Below are 17,205 nucleotides of genomic sequence, written 5' to 3'. Positions count from 1 at the left end.
GTACTAGTAGAGTACACACTAATATAATGTATATCTAATATACTTCTGTCGACCTTGCCTGCCTTCTTATCTACCAAGTATCTAGGGTAATTCTGCTCTAGTGACCGTTCCCCTTATTACAGAAGCACTTAGTCTCGGGTTTGGGTTCAACCTTGGGTTTCTTCACTAGAGCAGCAGCTGATTTGCCGTTTCATGAAGTATCCCTTATTGCCCTTGCCCTTCTTGAAACTAGTGGTTTCACTAACCATCAACAATTGATGCTCCTTCTTGATTTCTACTTTCGCGGTGTCAAACATCGCGAATCGCTCAAGGATCATCATGTCTATCCCTGATATGTTATAGTTCATCACGAAGCTCTAGTAGCTTGGTGGCAGTGACTTTGGAGAACCTTCACTATCTCATCTGGAAGATTAACTCCCACTCGATTCAAGTGATTGCTGTACTCATACAATCTGAGCACATGCTCAACGATTGAGCTTTTCTCCTTAGTTTACAGGCTTAGGAAACTTGTCAAAGGTCTCATACCTCTTGACGTGGGCACTAGCCTGAAATCCCAATTTCAGTCCTTGGAACATCTCATATGTTCTGCGATGTTTCAAAACTTCTTTGGTGCCTCAATTCTAAACCGTTTAGCATTACGCACTGAACTATCATGTAGTCATCAAAACGTGTATGTCAGATGTTCGCAACATCCACAAACGACGTTCGAGGTTCATCACACTGAGCGGTGCATTAAGGACATAAGCCTTCTATGAAGCAATGAGGACAATCCTCAGTTTACGGACCTAGTCCGCATAATTGCTACTATCAACTTTCAACTAAATTTTCTCTAGGAACATATCAAACAGTAGAACTAAAGCGTAAGCTACGACATAATTTGCAAAGTCCTTTTGACTATGTTCATGATAATTGAGTTCATCTTATTATTTCATGAACTCCCACTCAGATAGACATCCCTCTGGTCATCTAAGTGATACATGATCCGAATCAACTAGGCGTGTCCGATCATCACGTGAGACGGACTAGTCATCATCGGTGAACATCTCATGTTGATCGCATCTTCTATACGACTCATGTTCGACCTTTCGGTCCTCCGTGTTCCGAGGCCATGTCTGTACATGCTAGGCTCGTCAAGTCAACCTAAGTGTTCTGCATGTGTTCCAAGGCCATGTCTGTACATGCTAAGCTCGTCAACACCCGTTGTATTCGAACGTAAGAATCTATCACACCCGATCATCACGTGGTGCTTCGAAACGACGAACCTTCGCAATGGTGCACAGTTAGGGGGAACACTTTTCTTGAAATTATTGCGAGGGATCATCTTATTTTAGCTACCGTCGTTCTAAGCAAATAAGATGTAATAACATGATAAACATCACATGCAATCAAATAGTGACATGATATGGCCATCATCACGTTGCTCCTTTCGATCTCCATCTTCGGGGCTCCAACACCATGATCTCCATCATCGTGTCTTCGTGAAGTTGTCTTGCCAACTATTACTTCTACTACTATGGCTAACGGTTAGCAATAAAGTAAAGTAATTACATGACGTTTATGTTGACACGCAGGTCATAAATAAATTAAGACAACTCCTATGGCTCCTGCCGGTTGTCATATTCAACGACATGCAAGTCGTGATTCCTATTACAAGAACATGATCATCTCATACATCACATATATCATTCATCACATCCTTTGGCCATATCAAATCACAAAACACTTGCTGCAAAAAAAAGTTATACGTCCTCTAATTATTGTTGCAAGTTTTTACGTGGCTGCTATAGGTTTCTAGCAAGAACGTTTCTTACCTACGCCAAAACCACAACGTGAATTGCCAATTTCTATTTACCCTTCATAAGGACCCTGTTCATCGAATCCGATCCGACTAAAGTGGGAGATACAGACACCCGCCAGTCACCTTATGCAACTAGTGCATGTCAGTCGGTGGAACCGGTCTCATGTAAGCGTACGTGTAAGGTTGCTCCGGGCCGCTTCATCCCACAATGCTGCCGAATCAAGATAAGACTAGTAACGGCAAGTAAATTGACAAAATTGACGCCCACAACTACTTTGTGTTCTACTCGTGCATAGAAACTACGCATAGACCTAGCTCATGATGCCACTGTTGGGGAAAGTAGCAGAAATTCAAAATTTTCTACGCATCACCAAGATCAATCTATAGAGTAATCTAGCAACGAGAGGAAGGAGAGTGCATCTACATACCCTTGTAGATCGCTAAGCGGAAGCGTTCAAGTGAACGGGGTTGATGGAGTCGTACTCGTCGTGATCCAAATCACCGATGATCCTAGTGCCGAACGGACGACACCTCCGCGTTCAACACACGTACAGCCCGGGGACGTCTCCTCCTTCTTGATCCAGCAAAGGGAGAGGAGAAGTTGAGGGAGAGCTCCGTCAGCACGACGGCGTGGTGGTGGTGGAGCTCGTGGTTCTTCGGCAGGGCTTCGCCAAGCACCATGGAGGAGGAGGAGAAGGTAGGAGGAGGGAGGGTTGCGCCAGGGGAGAGGTCACGACTGCCCTCCCACCCCTCCACTATATATAGGGGCAAGGGGAGAGGGGGAGGCGCCCTAGGGTTTCCCCTAGGGGGCGGCGGCTAGGCAGATTGGATCTCCCTAGGGAAAATCCTAGGGAGACTTGCCCCCCAAGCCAAGCAGGTGGAGGCTTGCCTCCCAAGCCAGGTGGAGGCGCCCTACCTCCCCAAATAACATGGGAAAGGGTGTGGGGGGCGCACCAACCCTTAGTGGGCTGGTTTGCCCCTTCCCCTTTGGCCCATGAGGCCCTCCAACACTTGCCGGGGTTCCCGAAACACCTTCGGTCATGCTGGCCATAGCCTGGTACCTTCGGAACACTTCCGGACTCCAATACCCTAAGTCTAATATATCGATCTTCACCGCCGGACCATTCCGGAACTCCTCGTGACGTCCGGGATCTCATCCGGGACTCCGAACTACCTTCGGTAACCACATACTATTTCCCATAACAACTCTAGCGTCACCGAACCTTAAGTGTGTAGACCCTACGGGTTCGGAAACCATGCAGACATGACCGAGACACCTCTCCGGCCAATAACCAATAGCGGGATCTGGATACCCATATTGGCTCCCACATGTTCCACGATGATCTCATCGGATGAACCACGATGTCGAGGATTCAATCAATCCCGTATTCAATTCCCTTTGTCTACCGGTATATTACTTGCCCGAGATTCGATCGTCGGTATCCAGATACCTTGTTCAATCTCGTTATCGGCAAGTCTCTTTACTCGTTCCGTAACACATCATCATGTGATCAACTCCTTGGTCACATTGTGCACATTATGATGATGTCTTACTGAGTGGGCCCAGAGATACCTCTCCGTCACACGGAGTGACAAATTCGGAGATACCCGTAGTGTACCTTTATAGCCACCCAGTTACGTTGTGACGTTTGGCACACCCAAAGCATTCCTACGGTATCCGGTAGTTGCACAATCTCATGGTCTAAGGAAATGATACTTGACATTAGAAAAGCTTTAGCATACGAACTATACGATCTTGTGCTAGGCTTAGGATTGGGTCTTGTCCATCACATCATTCTCCTAATGATGTGATCCCGTTATCAATGACATCCAATGTCCATGGTCAGGAAACCATAACCATCTCTTGATCAACGAGCTAGTCAACTAGAGGCTTACTAGGGACATGGTGTTGTCTATGTATCCACACATGTATCTGAGTTTCCTATCAATATAATTCTAGCATGGATAATAAACGATTATCATGAACAAGGAAATATAATAATAACTAATTTATTATTGCCTCTAGGGCATATTTCCAACAAAGACACACTCTGATAAAAGCGTGGGAGAAAACATGTTGTCAGTCTGCAGCTGAAGGAATGTGTTGTAGTATGATACAAGAGTAACTGTTATGTTGGGCACCTGCGCATTGTTTTGTTCCTCAAGTTAAGATGGTGCACCCTATTGTTCAATCGGATGATTGCATTCTGAACTGTGATTAGCCATTGTCGAAATTTTTTGTGCCAAATATGATTTATCTAGCATCAGGGGCATATATAGGAATATATTCATTAGCCTGGCATGTTCAGAATCTCTGAGGGCAATCATGCTAGGCTTGCCAATGGAAACATGTAAACTATTTCAGGCATAAGTTATTGACATTCAAGAGGTAAACTACGCATGAATTTACTACCTCCGTTTCACTTTACAAGTCCTACGCGTATACCTAGGTTGTCAATTTTATCACCCTAATATAAACTATATAACACAAAAATTATACCTTTTAGAAGTAGAAACTTCGAAGTTTATGTTGGTATATTTTTTGTAATATATGACTTGTATTAGGTTGATCAAATTGACGACCTAAGGGTACGCGCACGCCTTGTAAACCGAGAGAGAGGTAGTAAGCCCAATTCAACACATAGTGTCTTTGTGAGGGCTCGGGAGCTAAATTACAGATTAATTACCCAATCCATTCCGAGAGATACAGGAGCAGGGAGCTTGACCCAGCCTCCTCCGCGGCCGCAGGCCGGAGTCAACTGGCTATTCTGGTTTACTGAAAGTTTACCTCAGGAACACTTCATCTTAGCACATTAACTTAGCACTGGTCTAAGGTGGCAGGTGCCCAAAACAAAACAATGTCTTGATTAATAGAGATGCTTGATGCTGATTTTCACATCACCGACAATCGGTTGCAACGCCTCCACCAGCGCGCCGACACCTGGATCTTCTTTCGAGCAGCAGATCTTGATCCTCTCAATGCAAGGGTGGGAGCCCAAGCTTAACGCTGCTCCTGATGGTGGCAAAGTAGATCCAGAATGCATGCACCTTATACATTGCACCTGTAGAGTGTCAACATTAAGGTGGAAGGATCAGTAAGGGGTTCCACTGTTATGGCAGATCAACTCGTATTTAGAGATGGTTTCGAGTGAGTACCCTTTCGAGCTTAAAGGTCAACTCCTTCAGCTTGGGCGAGCGCTGGAGAATGCGAAGCAGCGCGTCGAAATCAGCAGCCATGCACCAATTGCCCAGCATAGGCTTGTCAGGTTGCTGAACATTGGGCATATCGCCTCTGCCGCCGCGACCAACCTGACCGGCCAGCCGCCCCGCCGTCGTCGCCTCTGCCGCCGCGATTTGTCCGGCGGGATCGCACGAGGAAGAAAGGGAGAGAGATGAGGAGCAGCGAGGCCATGGAGCTCCTAGGCTTCGCTCCCTACTCCCGCCCGTCCCCTTCCGAGGTTAAGGCTGCGTATAGAAGAATGGTCATGGAGTCCCATCCCGATCGCGTCCCGATGGATCAGAAGTCTCAAGCCGAGTCAAAATTCAAGCAGGTCAGGTAGTAGAAGCATATTCTTGTTTGAAGGATGGTCGAAGATTTGGGAACAGAATGGAAGTACATGTAATGAGGTCTGGTGTTCCAACGGGATACAGAAGATCAAACAAGACATTGGTTAAAGCCCCCTTTCTGCTCATAATTTGTGCCGCAGTTTCCTTTGGTTCCTACAGCGCTTCGAGGGCATACCAGCGGCAAAAGGATGTGTGTTCCTCTCAGAACCCTTTTCTTCCATAATGGAAACTCATTGTACTGTCGATATCCATATAAGCTAATAGAAGAGAAGATCTGTGTGTTGCAATTTGAGATGCAAAACAATCTCTGCACTGAATAAAGGCACCAATCTCTGTTTGTGATTTCAAAGAAAAGACACATGCTTTGTAGATGTTCAGTTTAGCTCTAGGGAGCATATGCTCCTGCGCGCCGCTTCCCTGAACGTTTTGTCCAGTGGACAAAAGATGTCGTTAGTAATGGAAAGGTTGCCATCACTATTAATGATGTTATTGGCCCGTATTTTGTTACCAGGAAGGGTTTGAGGCAAGGGGATCCGTTTTCCCCCTTGCTTTTCAATTTGGCGGCTGATGTTCTTGCTACCCTGGTGCAAAGGGCGCAAGAACAAGGATTTATCAAGGGAGTGTTGCCTAGGTTGTATTCAGGAGGTCTAAATATTTTGCAATATGCGGACGATACTATTTTCTGTTTTGAAGATGACCTTGAGGGGGCTAGGAACCTTAAAATAATTCTATGTGTTTTTGAGCATTTGACCGGTCTGAAGATTAATTTTTTAAAAAGTGAAATTTTCTGTTTCGGTAAAGCTTTGGAGAAACAAGCTGACTACGCCGGCATTTTTACTTGTGCTATTGGGGGCTTCCCTTTTAAGTATTTAGGTCTTCCCCTGCATTATAAAAAACTTTGTAATGCTGATTGGAAGCCAGCGGAAGAAAAAGTAGAGAAAGGAGCTGCAGCGTGGCAGGGGGCTCTTTTATCTATGGGTGGTAGGCTTACCGTACTGAAACTTGCTTGAGTAACGTCATTAGTCATTTACTTAACTTTTTCCGTCTACCAAAGGGAGTAGGCAAAAGAATCGACTTCTTTCGAGCTCGGGTGCTTTGGCAAGAGAAAGAGGGGGTTAGGAAGTTTCATTTAGTTAACTGGCTTGATGTCTGTCAACCTAGAGACCAAGGGGGGTTGGGTGTTACTAATCTGGATATCAAGAATATTAGTCTTTTGTGTAAATGGCTCTGGAGACTTGAGAATGAAGATGGGGATTGGCAGGAGATGATTAGAGCAAAGTATTTGAAGAGGAAAACTTTGTCTCAATGTGAGTCATCTCCTACCAACTCTCATTTTTTGGAATGGTATCATGAGTGTTAAAAATATCTTTTACAACTGTTGTCAGAGAATTGTTGGAGATGGGTGTAAAACTAGATTTTGGGAAGATGCTTGGATCCACAACAAGCCTCTCTGTCAACTTTTTCCTTGCTTGTACAAACTTACTTTCCATCAAAACATTACGGTTGCTAAAGCATTTGAACAAGATTTTAACTGCATTAGATTTAGGAGATGTTTATATGGGGAGACATTGGATATGTGGAATAAACTTCTAGATATGTGCAGTCAGGTTGTTCTGAGTGAGGAACCTGACAAAGTCAAATGGCTTTTGACCAGCTCTCTGGCCAGTTCTCTGTTAAATCTCTTTATCAATATATTATTGCTAGGAGAGTAGTGTTCCCTTTTAAGTTTCTGTGGAAACTGAAGGTACCTTTAAAAATTAAGGCTTTTATTTGGTTAGTTATCAAAGAGAGGATCTTGACCAAGGACAATTTGTGTAAAAAAGGCTGGAAAGGCACCAACAAATGTGAATTTTGTGATGCCAATGAATGTATTGACCATCTGTTTTTCACTTGCTCTTTTGCTCGGTTTCTTTGGAATGTAGTTGGGAGTGCTTTGGGAAATCCCCAAACACCCCTGTCATTCTTTGACTTTTGCCAGAATTGGCTTCCTAAGTATACTGGAAAAGATAGAGTGGTTATAGCTATTGGTACGGCTACTTTATTATGGTCGATCTGGAAAACAAGAAATAAATCTTGCTTTCAAAGTTCTTTACCTAATGATCCTACTGATATTATCTTCTCCTTATGTTCCGTGTTGGATTCGTGGGGTGTGCTACAGAAAAGAGGAGTGCAAAAAACTCTTAAGGAAGTGACCAAGAGGTTGGCCCAGATAGCGAGGGACGTCTTCAAGCGTGCTTACGGCTGGGGGCCTGCTGTACGGAGGCTCTGTTGATCAAGTGGTGACAGATGTAGCATTTGCGATGATCTCTCTTGTTCTTTTGCTATAGCACCCTGTAGGTGCAGAGTTTGGTATCTCAGGTTGTAGTGAGTTATTTCACCTAATGCAAAAATGAAGTTTTTTGTTGATGAGCTTCAAGATGTTGTAGCATCCTGTAGGTGCAGATGAAGTGCCTCAAGATGTAGGAGTAGTTTTTTTTTCATGATGCATATGTTAGGCATCGAAAGAAGTTGAATCTGTATGAAACTTGATTCGTATGCTGTGACTCCATTTTCGTAATGAAAATGGGGGCCGTGTGGCCCCTCTGATCGAAAAAAAACATTGGGCATATCCACAAACCTCTCTGCAACAGAAGCTTCATATTCATCCCAGATGAAATCAAAATGATCAAATAGTTTGACCATTTCATGTTTTTTCCATGCTAGCTTATTAAAATAATACCCGCTCGTAGGAGGGGAAATAAGTAAGCTGAAAAGGTTAAGGTTTAGACCCCGAGAAGCAACTACATAAGAAAATCTAACTAAGGAATGAAATATATTCATCTAAACGTTTATGAATGTGAAAAGAAAAAGAACTAGTTCGTACCTCAAGTAATGGTGCATGCAACTCCAAGTTTGTGGCATGTGAGAGGCCATCAAGTAGACCATGGCCCTCTATTGTCCTTACACTAACAAAGCCTGCTACTAGAGAAGACAGATCCCTAACTAATATAGCTCCGGAATGACTATGCATGTCTAGGATAGAGAGATGGGTAAGATTGCTAGCACAAATCAGGAGACTCCCGGTGATAAGGCAGTTAATGATATGCAGAACCTTGAGTGACCTGGATGAGATCTCCTTCAGGTCAACCAAAACGCAATCCTCCAGCTGTAGAAGTTGAAGCACTCGGCAGTCGTAGTTGAGCGGCCTAAAGAGCCCATGTCCCAATATGACAAATTGGAGCCTGATTGTTTTGAGGTGGTTAGAAGGAGGCATGGCTGAGCTATCCAGATGGCCCAATCCGGAAACATGGAGGTGACGAACTTTGTGCATGATGACATGACGAATCCACACAGTACATGTGGTACTAGCAACCATGTGGTCAATGATCCGGGCTTCATCCAAGGAAGCAGTGCTGTCGCGCAAGAGCAGCAGGCGGTCCCCGAACTTCTCCATCTTTTCGTTGTCATCCATGAAGTCGTGGTGGTCGATGCGGATGTATGGCGTAGATGCCCAGAGATAGCGCCAGCTCGGCGAGAGCAGACTTGTGCGCACGGCCTCCGGCATGGGCAGGAAGGACATCACGCGGTGGAGCAGCTCACTGGGAAGGCTGCTGAGCCTGTCGACACCACTGTAGGTGCCTCGCGCGCTCTTGGAACCACAGGGAGTAGATGCTGGCGCCGACATTTCGCCAAACAGGTTAGCTGCATTAATCCAGGGAGGTGCATCGGTCAATACTTCAAGATATCAATGCAGAAATCACATACAAATCGAGCCATTTCTGTGTACAAGACAAGATTTCAATCTAACAACCGATTGGCCGATCGAATCACGCACAGAGCAGCGTCTTGGTGGGAATCATCCACAATTAACACCACATCTTGGCATGATCCGATGGAATCAGTTAGTTGTTAGCTCGATCTGGTGCCCTTTTAAGTAGCTAGCTAGCTAGGGTTTACCCTCCAATTCCCATTACTATGACTGAGAAGAAACTAAGAAAGAAGGAAGGCGTACTGACCCGATCAACGCGTCCGATGAGGCGGCGCTGCGCGGGCGCCCGAGGAGGCGGCGGCGAGAACCGAGTTCACAATCAACTGGCTCTCACCGGCATATATGACGGGCCAGACCTTGTAAAAGCTCACCGTTACTGGGCCAGTTTTGTTTCTTAAGCAGTTATTCAGGTCCATCAAGGAAAACAGGCCGAGTGTGATGAAAATGTTATTTGAACAGGCTATGTATGGTACCCCTAAAAAAACAGGCTATGTATGGTTTATAATGTAAGATGGTTTTAACATTAAATTAAACTAAAATCACCTCAAAAAATTAAAACAAACTAAACATGCCAAAATAAATAAATGAAAATGAAAAAAGGAGTCGAAAGTATCCAGAAGTGGCATTTTTTGAGATGATAACAGGCCGAGTGTGATGAAAACAGGTTGTGTACAATTGACAACGTAAGCTGGTTTCTATTAAACTAAATAAAAATGCCTCAAAAATTAAAGTAAATTAAAAAGGCAGTCAAAAAAGGCCCAGAAGTGGCATCTTTGATGAGTATTAAAAGGAATAGCAGTGCTACAGCAGAGCATGGTAATCAGTTTGCAACCAAAGAAGTGAATTGCAAAAACATAGACATTAAAGGCTAGGGTTGCAAAAGCTACAATTCTACAATTTTGTGCCAAAAACCACTAATTATGAGCCTACCTTTTTGCAAATAACACTAGTTGATCCACAGGCAGGCGCGTTTGGTAGCTGGAGTTGATCCGCGTCCAGAGGAGCAAGCGAGGGAAGCTGGCGCAGCCTACAGTGATGACGGCGGCGAGCGATGCGGCGGCCGAAGTTTGGGCATGCTCGGAGGAACACTACAGGCCATGGTAGGGCGAATCCGTGGGTGCTACGAGTTCCTAGAGATGGTCTCAATACGATGACACGCTCAGATGCAAGCTCCAGTGGCTAAAACGACAGCGGCGACATGGCCGGCGGCGGTGAGATTTCGGCTCCGGTGGCTAGCACGGTTAGAGGACGAATTAGACGCAGGTGAGAGAGGAGAACTACGTAGGAGCTCACCGTGGTTCATCAAAGCAGCTTAGCGGCTTGGGGGAGGTGTCGGAGGTGTCGAACGGGCGCCGAAGATCTCGGCCGTCCGAGGTTGAAGAAGAGCTCGAGGACGTCGCTGCAGTGCGTACCGGGTCGTGTGGCTTGGCAGAGACTATCACTAGTAGAAAAGGGGGCAAAGGTTCAGGCCGGGTCAGCCCATTAGTCCCCCTTTAGTCCAGAACCGGGACCCATGGGGGCATTGGACCCGGTTCGTGAGCCTAGGGGGCCGGCCGGGCCACGTGGGCCATTGGTCCTGGTTCGTCTGGACCTTTTGGTCCCGGTTGGTGGGACGAATCGGGACCAATGGGCCTCGCTCCTGGCCCACCACCATTGGTCCCGGTTGGTGGCTTGAACCGGGACCAAAGGCTGCCCTTTGGTCCCGGTTCAAGCCACCAACCGAGACCAATGAGGTGCCTATATATACCCCCTCGCGTAAGAGCAGAGCACACTGCTCTATTTTTTCTGGCCGCCGAGGGGAGAGGGCTTGGTGGTGCTCTAGCTCACCTCCTATGCACACAAGGTGTTCGATGGAATGCCCGAGCCACACTACTTAAGCTTTCTCCTCTCCAAGCTCGACCTCCAAGCTCCATTTTTCTCAATATTTGTCTAGGTTTAACGGTCCATCACGCCCCATCCCCGTCTTCACCGCCGTCGATCACCCGCGCCGATCTCATCGCCGGCACCACCGTGGTGAGCCTCTTGTTCTTATCTTCTTTCTAAAAGGAAAAATATTCTTACTTGTATGTTTAGATAGATACTTCTATTATTTTATACCTTTTATTATTGCATCTTATATAGTGCGATGGTTTTGGTATCCGCCCCCGTCGGCCCTCGTCATGTCTATGATTCGGATGTGGTATATATTATCTTTATAACTATTGGTTCATTTATTGTTTATGAAAATTATGCCGACCAACGTGACATAGATTTTATTTATCTAGGAGGTATGTGAACCGGAAATTCCAACCGACCCTATTGTCGAGAGGTTAAATTTAGTTGAAGAAGAAAACAATTTCTTGAAGGAAAAAATAAAAAAAATTGAGGAGGAGAAGATGATATTGGAGTTGCATGTTGCGGATGTCGTCGATGATCACAAGATCAAGATGGATGCAATGCACTTGAAGATTAGAAAGATTAGAAAATATGCCATTCATACCGAGGCTTGGTATCATTATGCTGTTGGATCAATTGTTACCTTGGTTGCGATTATGATCGCATTTGTTTTCGCATTAAAATGTTTTACATAGTTTCAATGTATGGTTTAATTAATTAGATGCTCTCGAGAGCTATATGTTGTTAGATGAGAACTATGTATGTACTTTGGTTTTAATGTGATGATGAACTTCTATTAATTTGGTCACTTAATTATCTATTCATGATGTTCTATAATGGTTTTTGACACACTTAATTATATATAATGCATGCAGATGAACCGGCAATGGATGTACGGTGACAGACACACCTCCGAGTACATTAAGGGCGTGCATGAGTTTCTCGAAGCGGCTGAGGCAAACAAGCAGAATGGTTTTATGTGTTGTCCATGCACTAAATGTGGAAATACGATGTCTTACTCTAACCGGAAAATCCTTCACACCCACCTGCTTTACAAGGGTTTCATGCCACACTATAATGTTTGGACGAGGCACGGAGGAATAGGGGTTATGATGGAAGACGGCGAAGAAGAAGAGTACGATGCTGCAATGGGGGGAGCTGGTGAAGATCAAGAGGAACCAGACGATGTGCCCAATGATGCTGCAACGGGTGAAGCTGCTGAAGATCAAGAGGAACCAGACGATGTGCCCGATGATGATGATCTCCACCGGGTCATTGTCGATGCAAGGACGCAATGCAGAAGTCAAAAGAAGAAGCTGAAATTCGATCGCATGTTAGAGGATCACAAAAAAGGGTTGTACCCCAATTGCGAACATGGAAACACAAAGCTCGGTACCGTACTGGAATTGCTGCAGTGGAAGGCAGAGAATGTTGTGCCTGACAAAGGATTTGAGAAGCTACTGAAAATATTGAAGAAGAAGCTTCCAAAGGATAACAAATTGCCCGACAGTACATACGCAGCAAAGAAGGTCGTATGCCCTCTAGGATTGGAGGTGGAGAAGATACATGCATGCCCTAATGACTGCATCCTATACCGCGGTGCATACAAGGATCTGAACGCATGCCCGGTATGCGGTGCATTGCGGTATAGGATCAGATGAGATGACCCTGGTGATGTTGACGGCGAGCCCCCAGGAAGAGGGTTCCTGTGAAGGTGATGTGGTATGCTCCTATAATACCACGGTTGAAACGTCTGTTCAGAAACGGAGAGCATGCCAAGTTGATGCGATGGCACAGCGAGGACCGTAAGAAAGACGGGAAGTTGCGACACCCGCTGACGGGTCGCAGTGGAGAAAAATCGAGAGAAAGTACTGGGATGAGTTTGCAAAGGACCCAAGAAACGTATGGTTTGCTTTAAGCGCGGATGGCATTAATCCTTTCGGGGAGCAGAGTAGCAATCACAGCACCTGGTCCGTGACTCTATGTATGTATAACCTTCCTCCTTGGATGTGTTGGGGAACGTAGCAGAAATTCAAAATTTTCCTACGTGTCACCAAGATCTATATATGGAGTCATCTAGCAACGAGGGAGGAGTGGATCTACATACCCTTGTAGATCGCGCGCGGAAGCATTCAAGAGAACGGGGTTGATGGAGTCATACTCGTCGTGATTCAAATCACCGATGATCCTAGCGCCGAACGGACGGCACCTCCGCGTTCAACACACGTACGGAGCAGCGACGTCTCCTCCTTCTTGATCCAGCAAGGGGAAAGGAGAGGTTGATGGAGATCCAGCAGCACGACGGCGTGGTGGGTGAAGTAGCGGGATTCCAACAGGGCTTCGCCAAGTGCTGCGGGAGGAGGGAGATGTGTCACGGGAGGGAGAGGGAGGCGCCGGGGCTCAGGTGATGCTGCCCTCCTTTCCCCCCACTATATATAGGGCCAAGGGAGAGGGGGGCGCAGCCTTGTCCCTTCCTCCAAGGAAGGGTGCGGCTAGGGAGGAGTCCCTCCTCCCCAAGGCACCTCGGAGGTGCCTTCCCCCTTTAGGACTCTTCCTTTCCTTATCTCTTGGCGCATGGGCCTCTTGGGGCTGGTGCCCTTGGCCCATATAGGCCAAGGCGCACACCCCTACAGCCCATGTGGCCCCCGGGGCAGGTGGCCCCACCCGGTGGACCCCCGGGACCCTTCCGGTGGTCCCGGTACAATACCGGTGATCCCGAAACTTGTCCCGATGGCCAAAATAGCACTTCCTATATATAATTCTTTACCTCCGGACCATTCCGGAACTCCTCGTGACGTCCGAGATCTCATCTGGGACTTCGAACAACTTTCGGGTTACCGCATACTAATATCTCTATAACCCTAGCGTCACCGAACCTTAAGTGTGTAGACCCTACGGGTTCGGGAGACATGCAGACATGACCGAGATGACTCTCCGGTCAATAACCAACAGCGGGATCTGGATACCCATGTTGGCTCCCACATGTTCCACGATGATCTCATCGGATGAACCACGATGTCGAGGATTCGATCAATCCCGTATGCAATTCCCTTTGTCTAGCGGTACGATACTTGCCCGAGATTCGATCGTCGGTATCCCGATACCTTGTTCAATCTCGTTACCGGCAAGTCTCTTTACTCGTTCCGTAACACATAATCCCGTGATCAACTCCTTGATCACATTGTGCACATTATGATGATGTCCTACCGAGTGGGCCCAGAGATACCTCTCCGTCACACGGAGTGACAAATCCCCGTCTCGATTCGTGCCAACCCAACAGACACTTTCGGAGATACCCGTAGTGTACCTTTATAGCCACCCAGTTACGTTGTGACGTTTGGCACACCCAAAGCACTCCTACGGTATCCGGGAGTTGCACAATCTCATGGTCTAAGGAAATGATACTTGACATTAGAAAAGCTTTAGCATACGAACTACACGATCTAGTGCTATGCTTAGGATTGGGTCTTGTCCATCACATCATTCTCCTAATGATGTGATCCCGTTATCAACGACATCCAATGTCCATGGTCAGGAAACCGTAACCATCTATTGATCAACGAGCTAGTCAACTAGAGGCTTACTAGGGACATGGTGTTGTCTATGTATCCACACATGTATCTGAGTTTCCTATCAATACAATTATAGCATGGATAATAAACGATTATCATGAACAAGGAAATATAATAATAACTTATTTATTATTGCCTCTAAGGCATATTTCCAACAGTCGCCCACTTGCACTAGAGTCAATAATCTAGTTCACATTGCCATGTGATTAACACTCACAGGTCACATCGCCATGTGACCAACATCCAAAGAGTTTACTAGAGTCAATAATCTAGTTCACATCACTATGTGATTAACACTCAATGTGTTCTGGGTTTGATCATGTTGCTTGTGAGAGAGGTTTTAGTCAACGGGTCTGAACCTTTCAGATCCGTGTGTGCTTTACAAATCTCTATGTCATCTCCTAGATGTAGCTACCACGTTCTATTTGGAGCTATTCCAAATAACTGTTCTACTTGGAGCTATTCTAAATTGTTGCTCCATTATACGTATCCGGTATCTCTACTCAGAGCTATCCGGATAGGTGTTAAGCTTGCATCGACGTAACCCTTTACGATGAACTCTTTTACCACCTCCATAATCGAGAAAATTCCTTAGTCCACTAGTTACTAAGGATAACTTTGACCGCTGTCCTGTGATCCATTCTTGGATCACTCTTGTACCCCTTGACTGACTCATGGTAAGGCACATTTCAGGTGCGGTACACAGCATAGCATACTGTAGAGAGCCTATGACAAAAGCATAGGGGACAACCTTCGTCCTTCCTCTTTCTTCTGCCGAGGTCGAGCTTTAAGTCTTAACTTCATACCTTACAACTCAGTCAAGAACTTCTTCTTTGACTGATCCATCTTGAACACCTTCAAGATCATGTCAAGGTATGTGCTCATTTGAAAGTACCATTAAGCGTTTTGATCTATCCTTATAGATCTTGATGCTCAATGCTCAAGTAGCTTAATCCAGGCTTTCCATTGAAAAACACTTTCCAAATAACCCTATATGCTTTCCAGAAATTCTACGTCATTTCTGATCAACAATATGTCAACAACATATATTCATCAGAAATTCTATAGTGCTCCCACTCACCTCTTTGGAAATACAAGTCTCTCATAAACTTTGTATAAACCCAAAATCTTTGATCATCTCATCAAAGCGTACATTCCAACTCCAAGATGCTTACTCCAGTCCTTAGAAGGATCGCTGGAGTTAGCATACCTTTTAGCATCTTTCAGGATTGACAAAACCTTTCGGTTGTATCACACACAACCTTTCCTCAGGAAAATCGTCGAGGAAACAATGTTTTGACATCCTATCTGCAAGATTTCATAAATAATGGAGTAACTGCTAACATAATTCCAACAGACTTTTAGCATCGCTACGTGTGAGAAAGTCTCATCATAGTCAACTTCTTGAACTTGTCGGGAAACATCTTAATGACAAGTCGAGCTTTCTTAATGGTGACATTTACCATCATTGTCCGTCTTCCTTTAAAATCCATATGTACCTAATAGCCTTACGACCATCAAGTAGTTCTTCCAAAGTCTACACTTTGTTTTCATATATGGATCCTCTCTCGGATTATATGGCCTCGAGCCATTTTGGAATCCAGGCCCACCATCGCTTCTCCATAGCTCATAGGTTCATTGTTGTCTAGCAACATGACTTCCAAGACAGGATTACGTACCACTCTGAAGTAGCACGCATCCTTGTCGTCCTACGAGGTTTGGGAGTGACTTGATCCGAAGTGTCATGATCAATATCATAAGCTTCCACTTCAATTGGTGTAGGTGCCACAGGAACAACTCTTTGTGCCCTGCTATACACTAGTTGAAGTAACGGTTCAATAACCTCATCAAGTCTCCACCATCCTCCCACTCAATTCTTTCGAGAGAAACTTTTCCTCGAGAAAGGACCCAATTCTAGAAACAATCCCTATTGCTTTCGGATCAGAGATAGGAGGTATACCCAACTGTTTTGGGTGTCCTATGAAGATGCATTTATCCGCTTTGGGTTTGAGCTTATCAGCCTGAAACTTTTCCACATAAGCGTCGTAGCCCCAAACTTTTAAGAAATGATAGCTTAGGTTTCTCTAAACCATAGTTCATACGGTGTCATCTCATCGGAATGACACCTTTCGGTCATGCTGACCATAGCCTGGTACCTCCGGAACACTTCCGGACTCCAATACCCTTCGTCTAATATATCGATCTTCACCGCCGGACCATTCCGGAACTCCTCGTGACGTCCGGGATCTCATCCGGGACTCCGAACTACCTTCGGTAACCACATACTATTTCCCATAACAACTCTAGCGTCACCGAACCTTAAGTGTGTAGACCCTACAGGTTCGGAAACCATGCAGACATGACCGAGACACCTCTCCGTCCAATAACCAATAGCGGGATCTGGATACCCATATTGGCTCCCACATGTTCCACGATGATCTCATCGGATGAACCACGATGTCGAGGATTCAATCAATCCCGTATTCAATTCCCTTTGTCTACCGGTATATTACTTGCCCGAGATTCGATCGTCGGTATCCAGATACCTTGTTCAATCTCGTTACCGGCAAGTCTCTTTACTCGTTCCGTAACACATCATCATGTGATCAACTCCTTGGTCACATTGTGCACATTATGATGATGTC

The 17,205-nt window shown here is 45.6% G+C and overlaps 1 protein-coding gene and 1 pseudogene across 1 annotated transcript; one reads left to right on the top strand and one right to left on the bottom strand.

Annotated features, from left to right (window-relative positions):
* Window positions 1-5,103: 5,103 nt before the first annotated feature.
* LOC119283830 lies at window positions 5,104-6,982 on the top strand (annotated as a pseudogene).
* A 1,097-nt stretch (window positions 6,983-8,079) lies between these two features.
* LOC119289388 (F-box/FBD/LRR-repeat protein At5g22700-like) lies at window positions 8,080-9,086 on the bottom strand. Its single transcript, XM_037568720.1, has one exon. The coding sequence runs from the start codon at window positions 9,027-9,029 to the stop codon at window positions 8,160-8,162; it is 870 nt and encodes a 289-aa protein (XP_037424617.1). The 5' UTR covers window positions 9,030-9,086; the 3' UTR covers window positions 8,080-8,159.
* Between the last annotated feature and the right edge of the window lie 8,119 nt (window positions 9,087-17,205).

This window comes from Triticum dicoccoides, chromosome 4A (genome assembly GCF_002162155.2).
Source record: "Triticum dicoccoides isolate Atlit2015 ecotype Zavitan chromosome 4A, WEW_v2.0, whole genome shotgun sequence".
NCBI classification, from domain to species: Eukaryota; Viridiplantae; Streptophyta; class Magnoliopsida; order Poales; family Poaceae; genus Triticum; species Triticum dicoccoides.
Note: the sequence above shows the minus strand (reverse complement) of the source record. Positions and strands in the feature narration are given on the sequence as shown.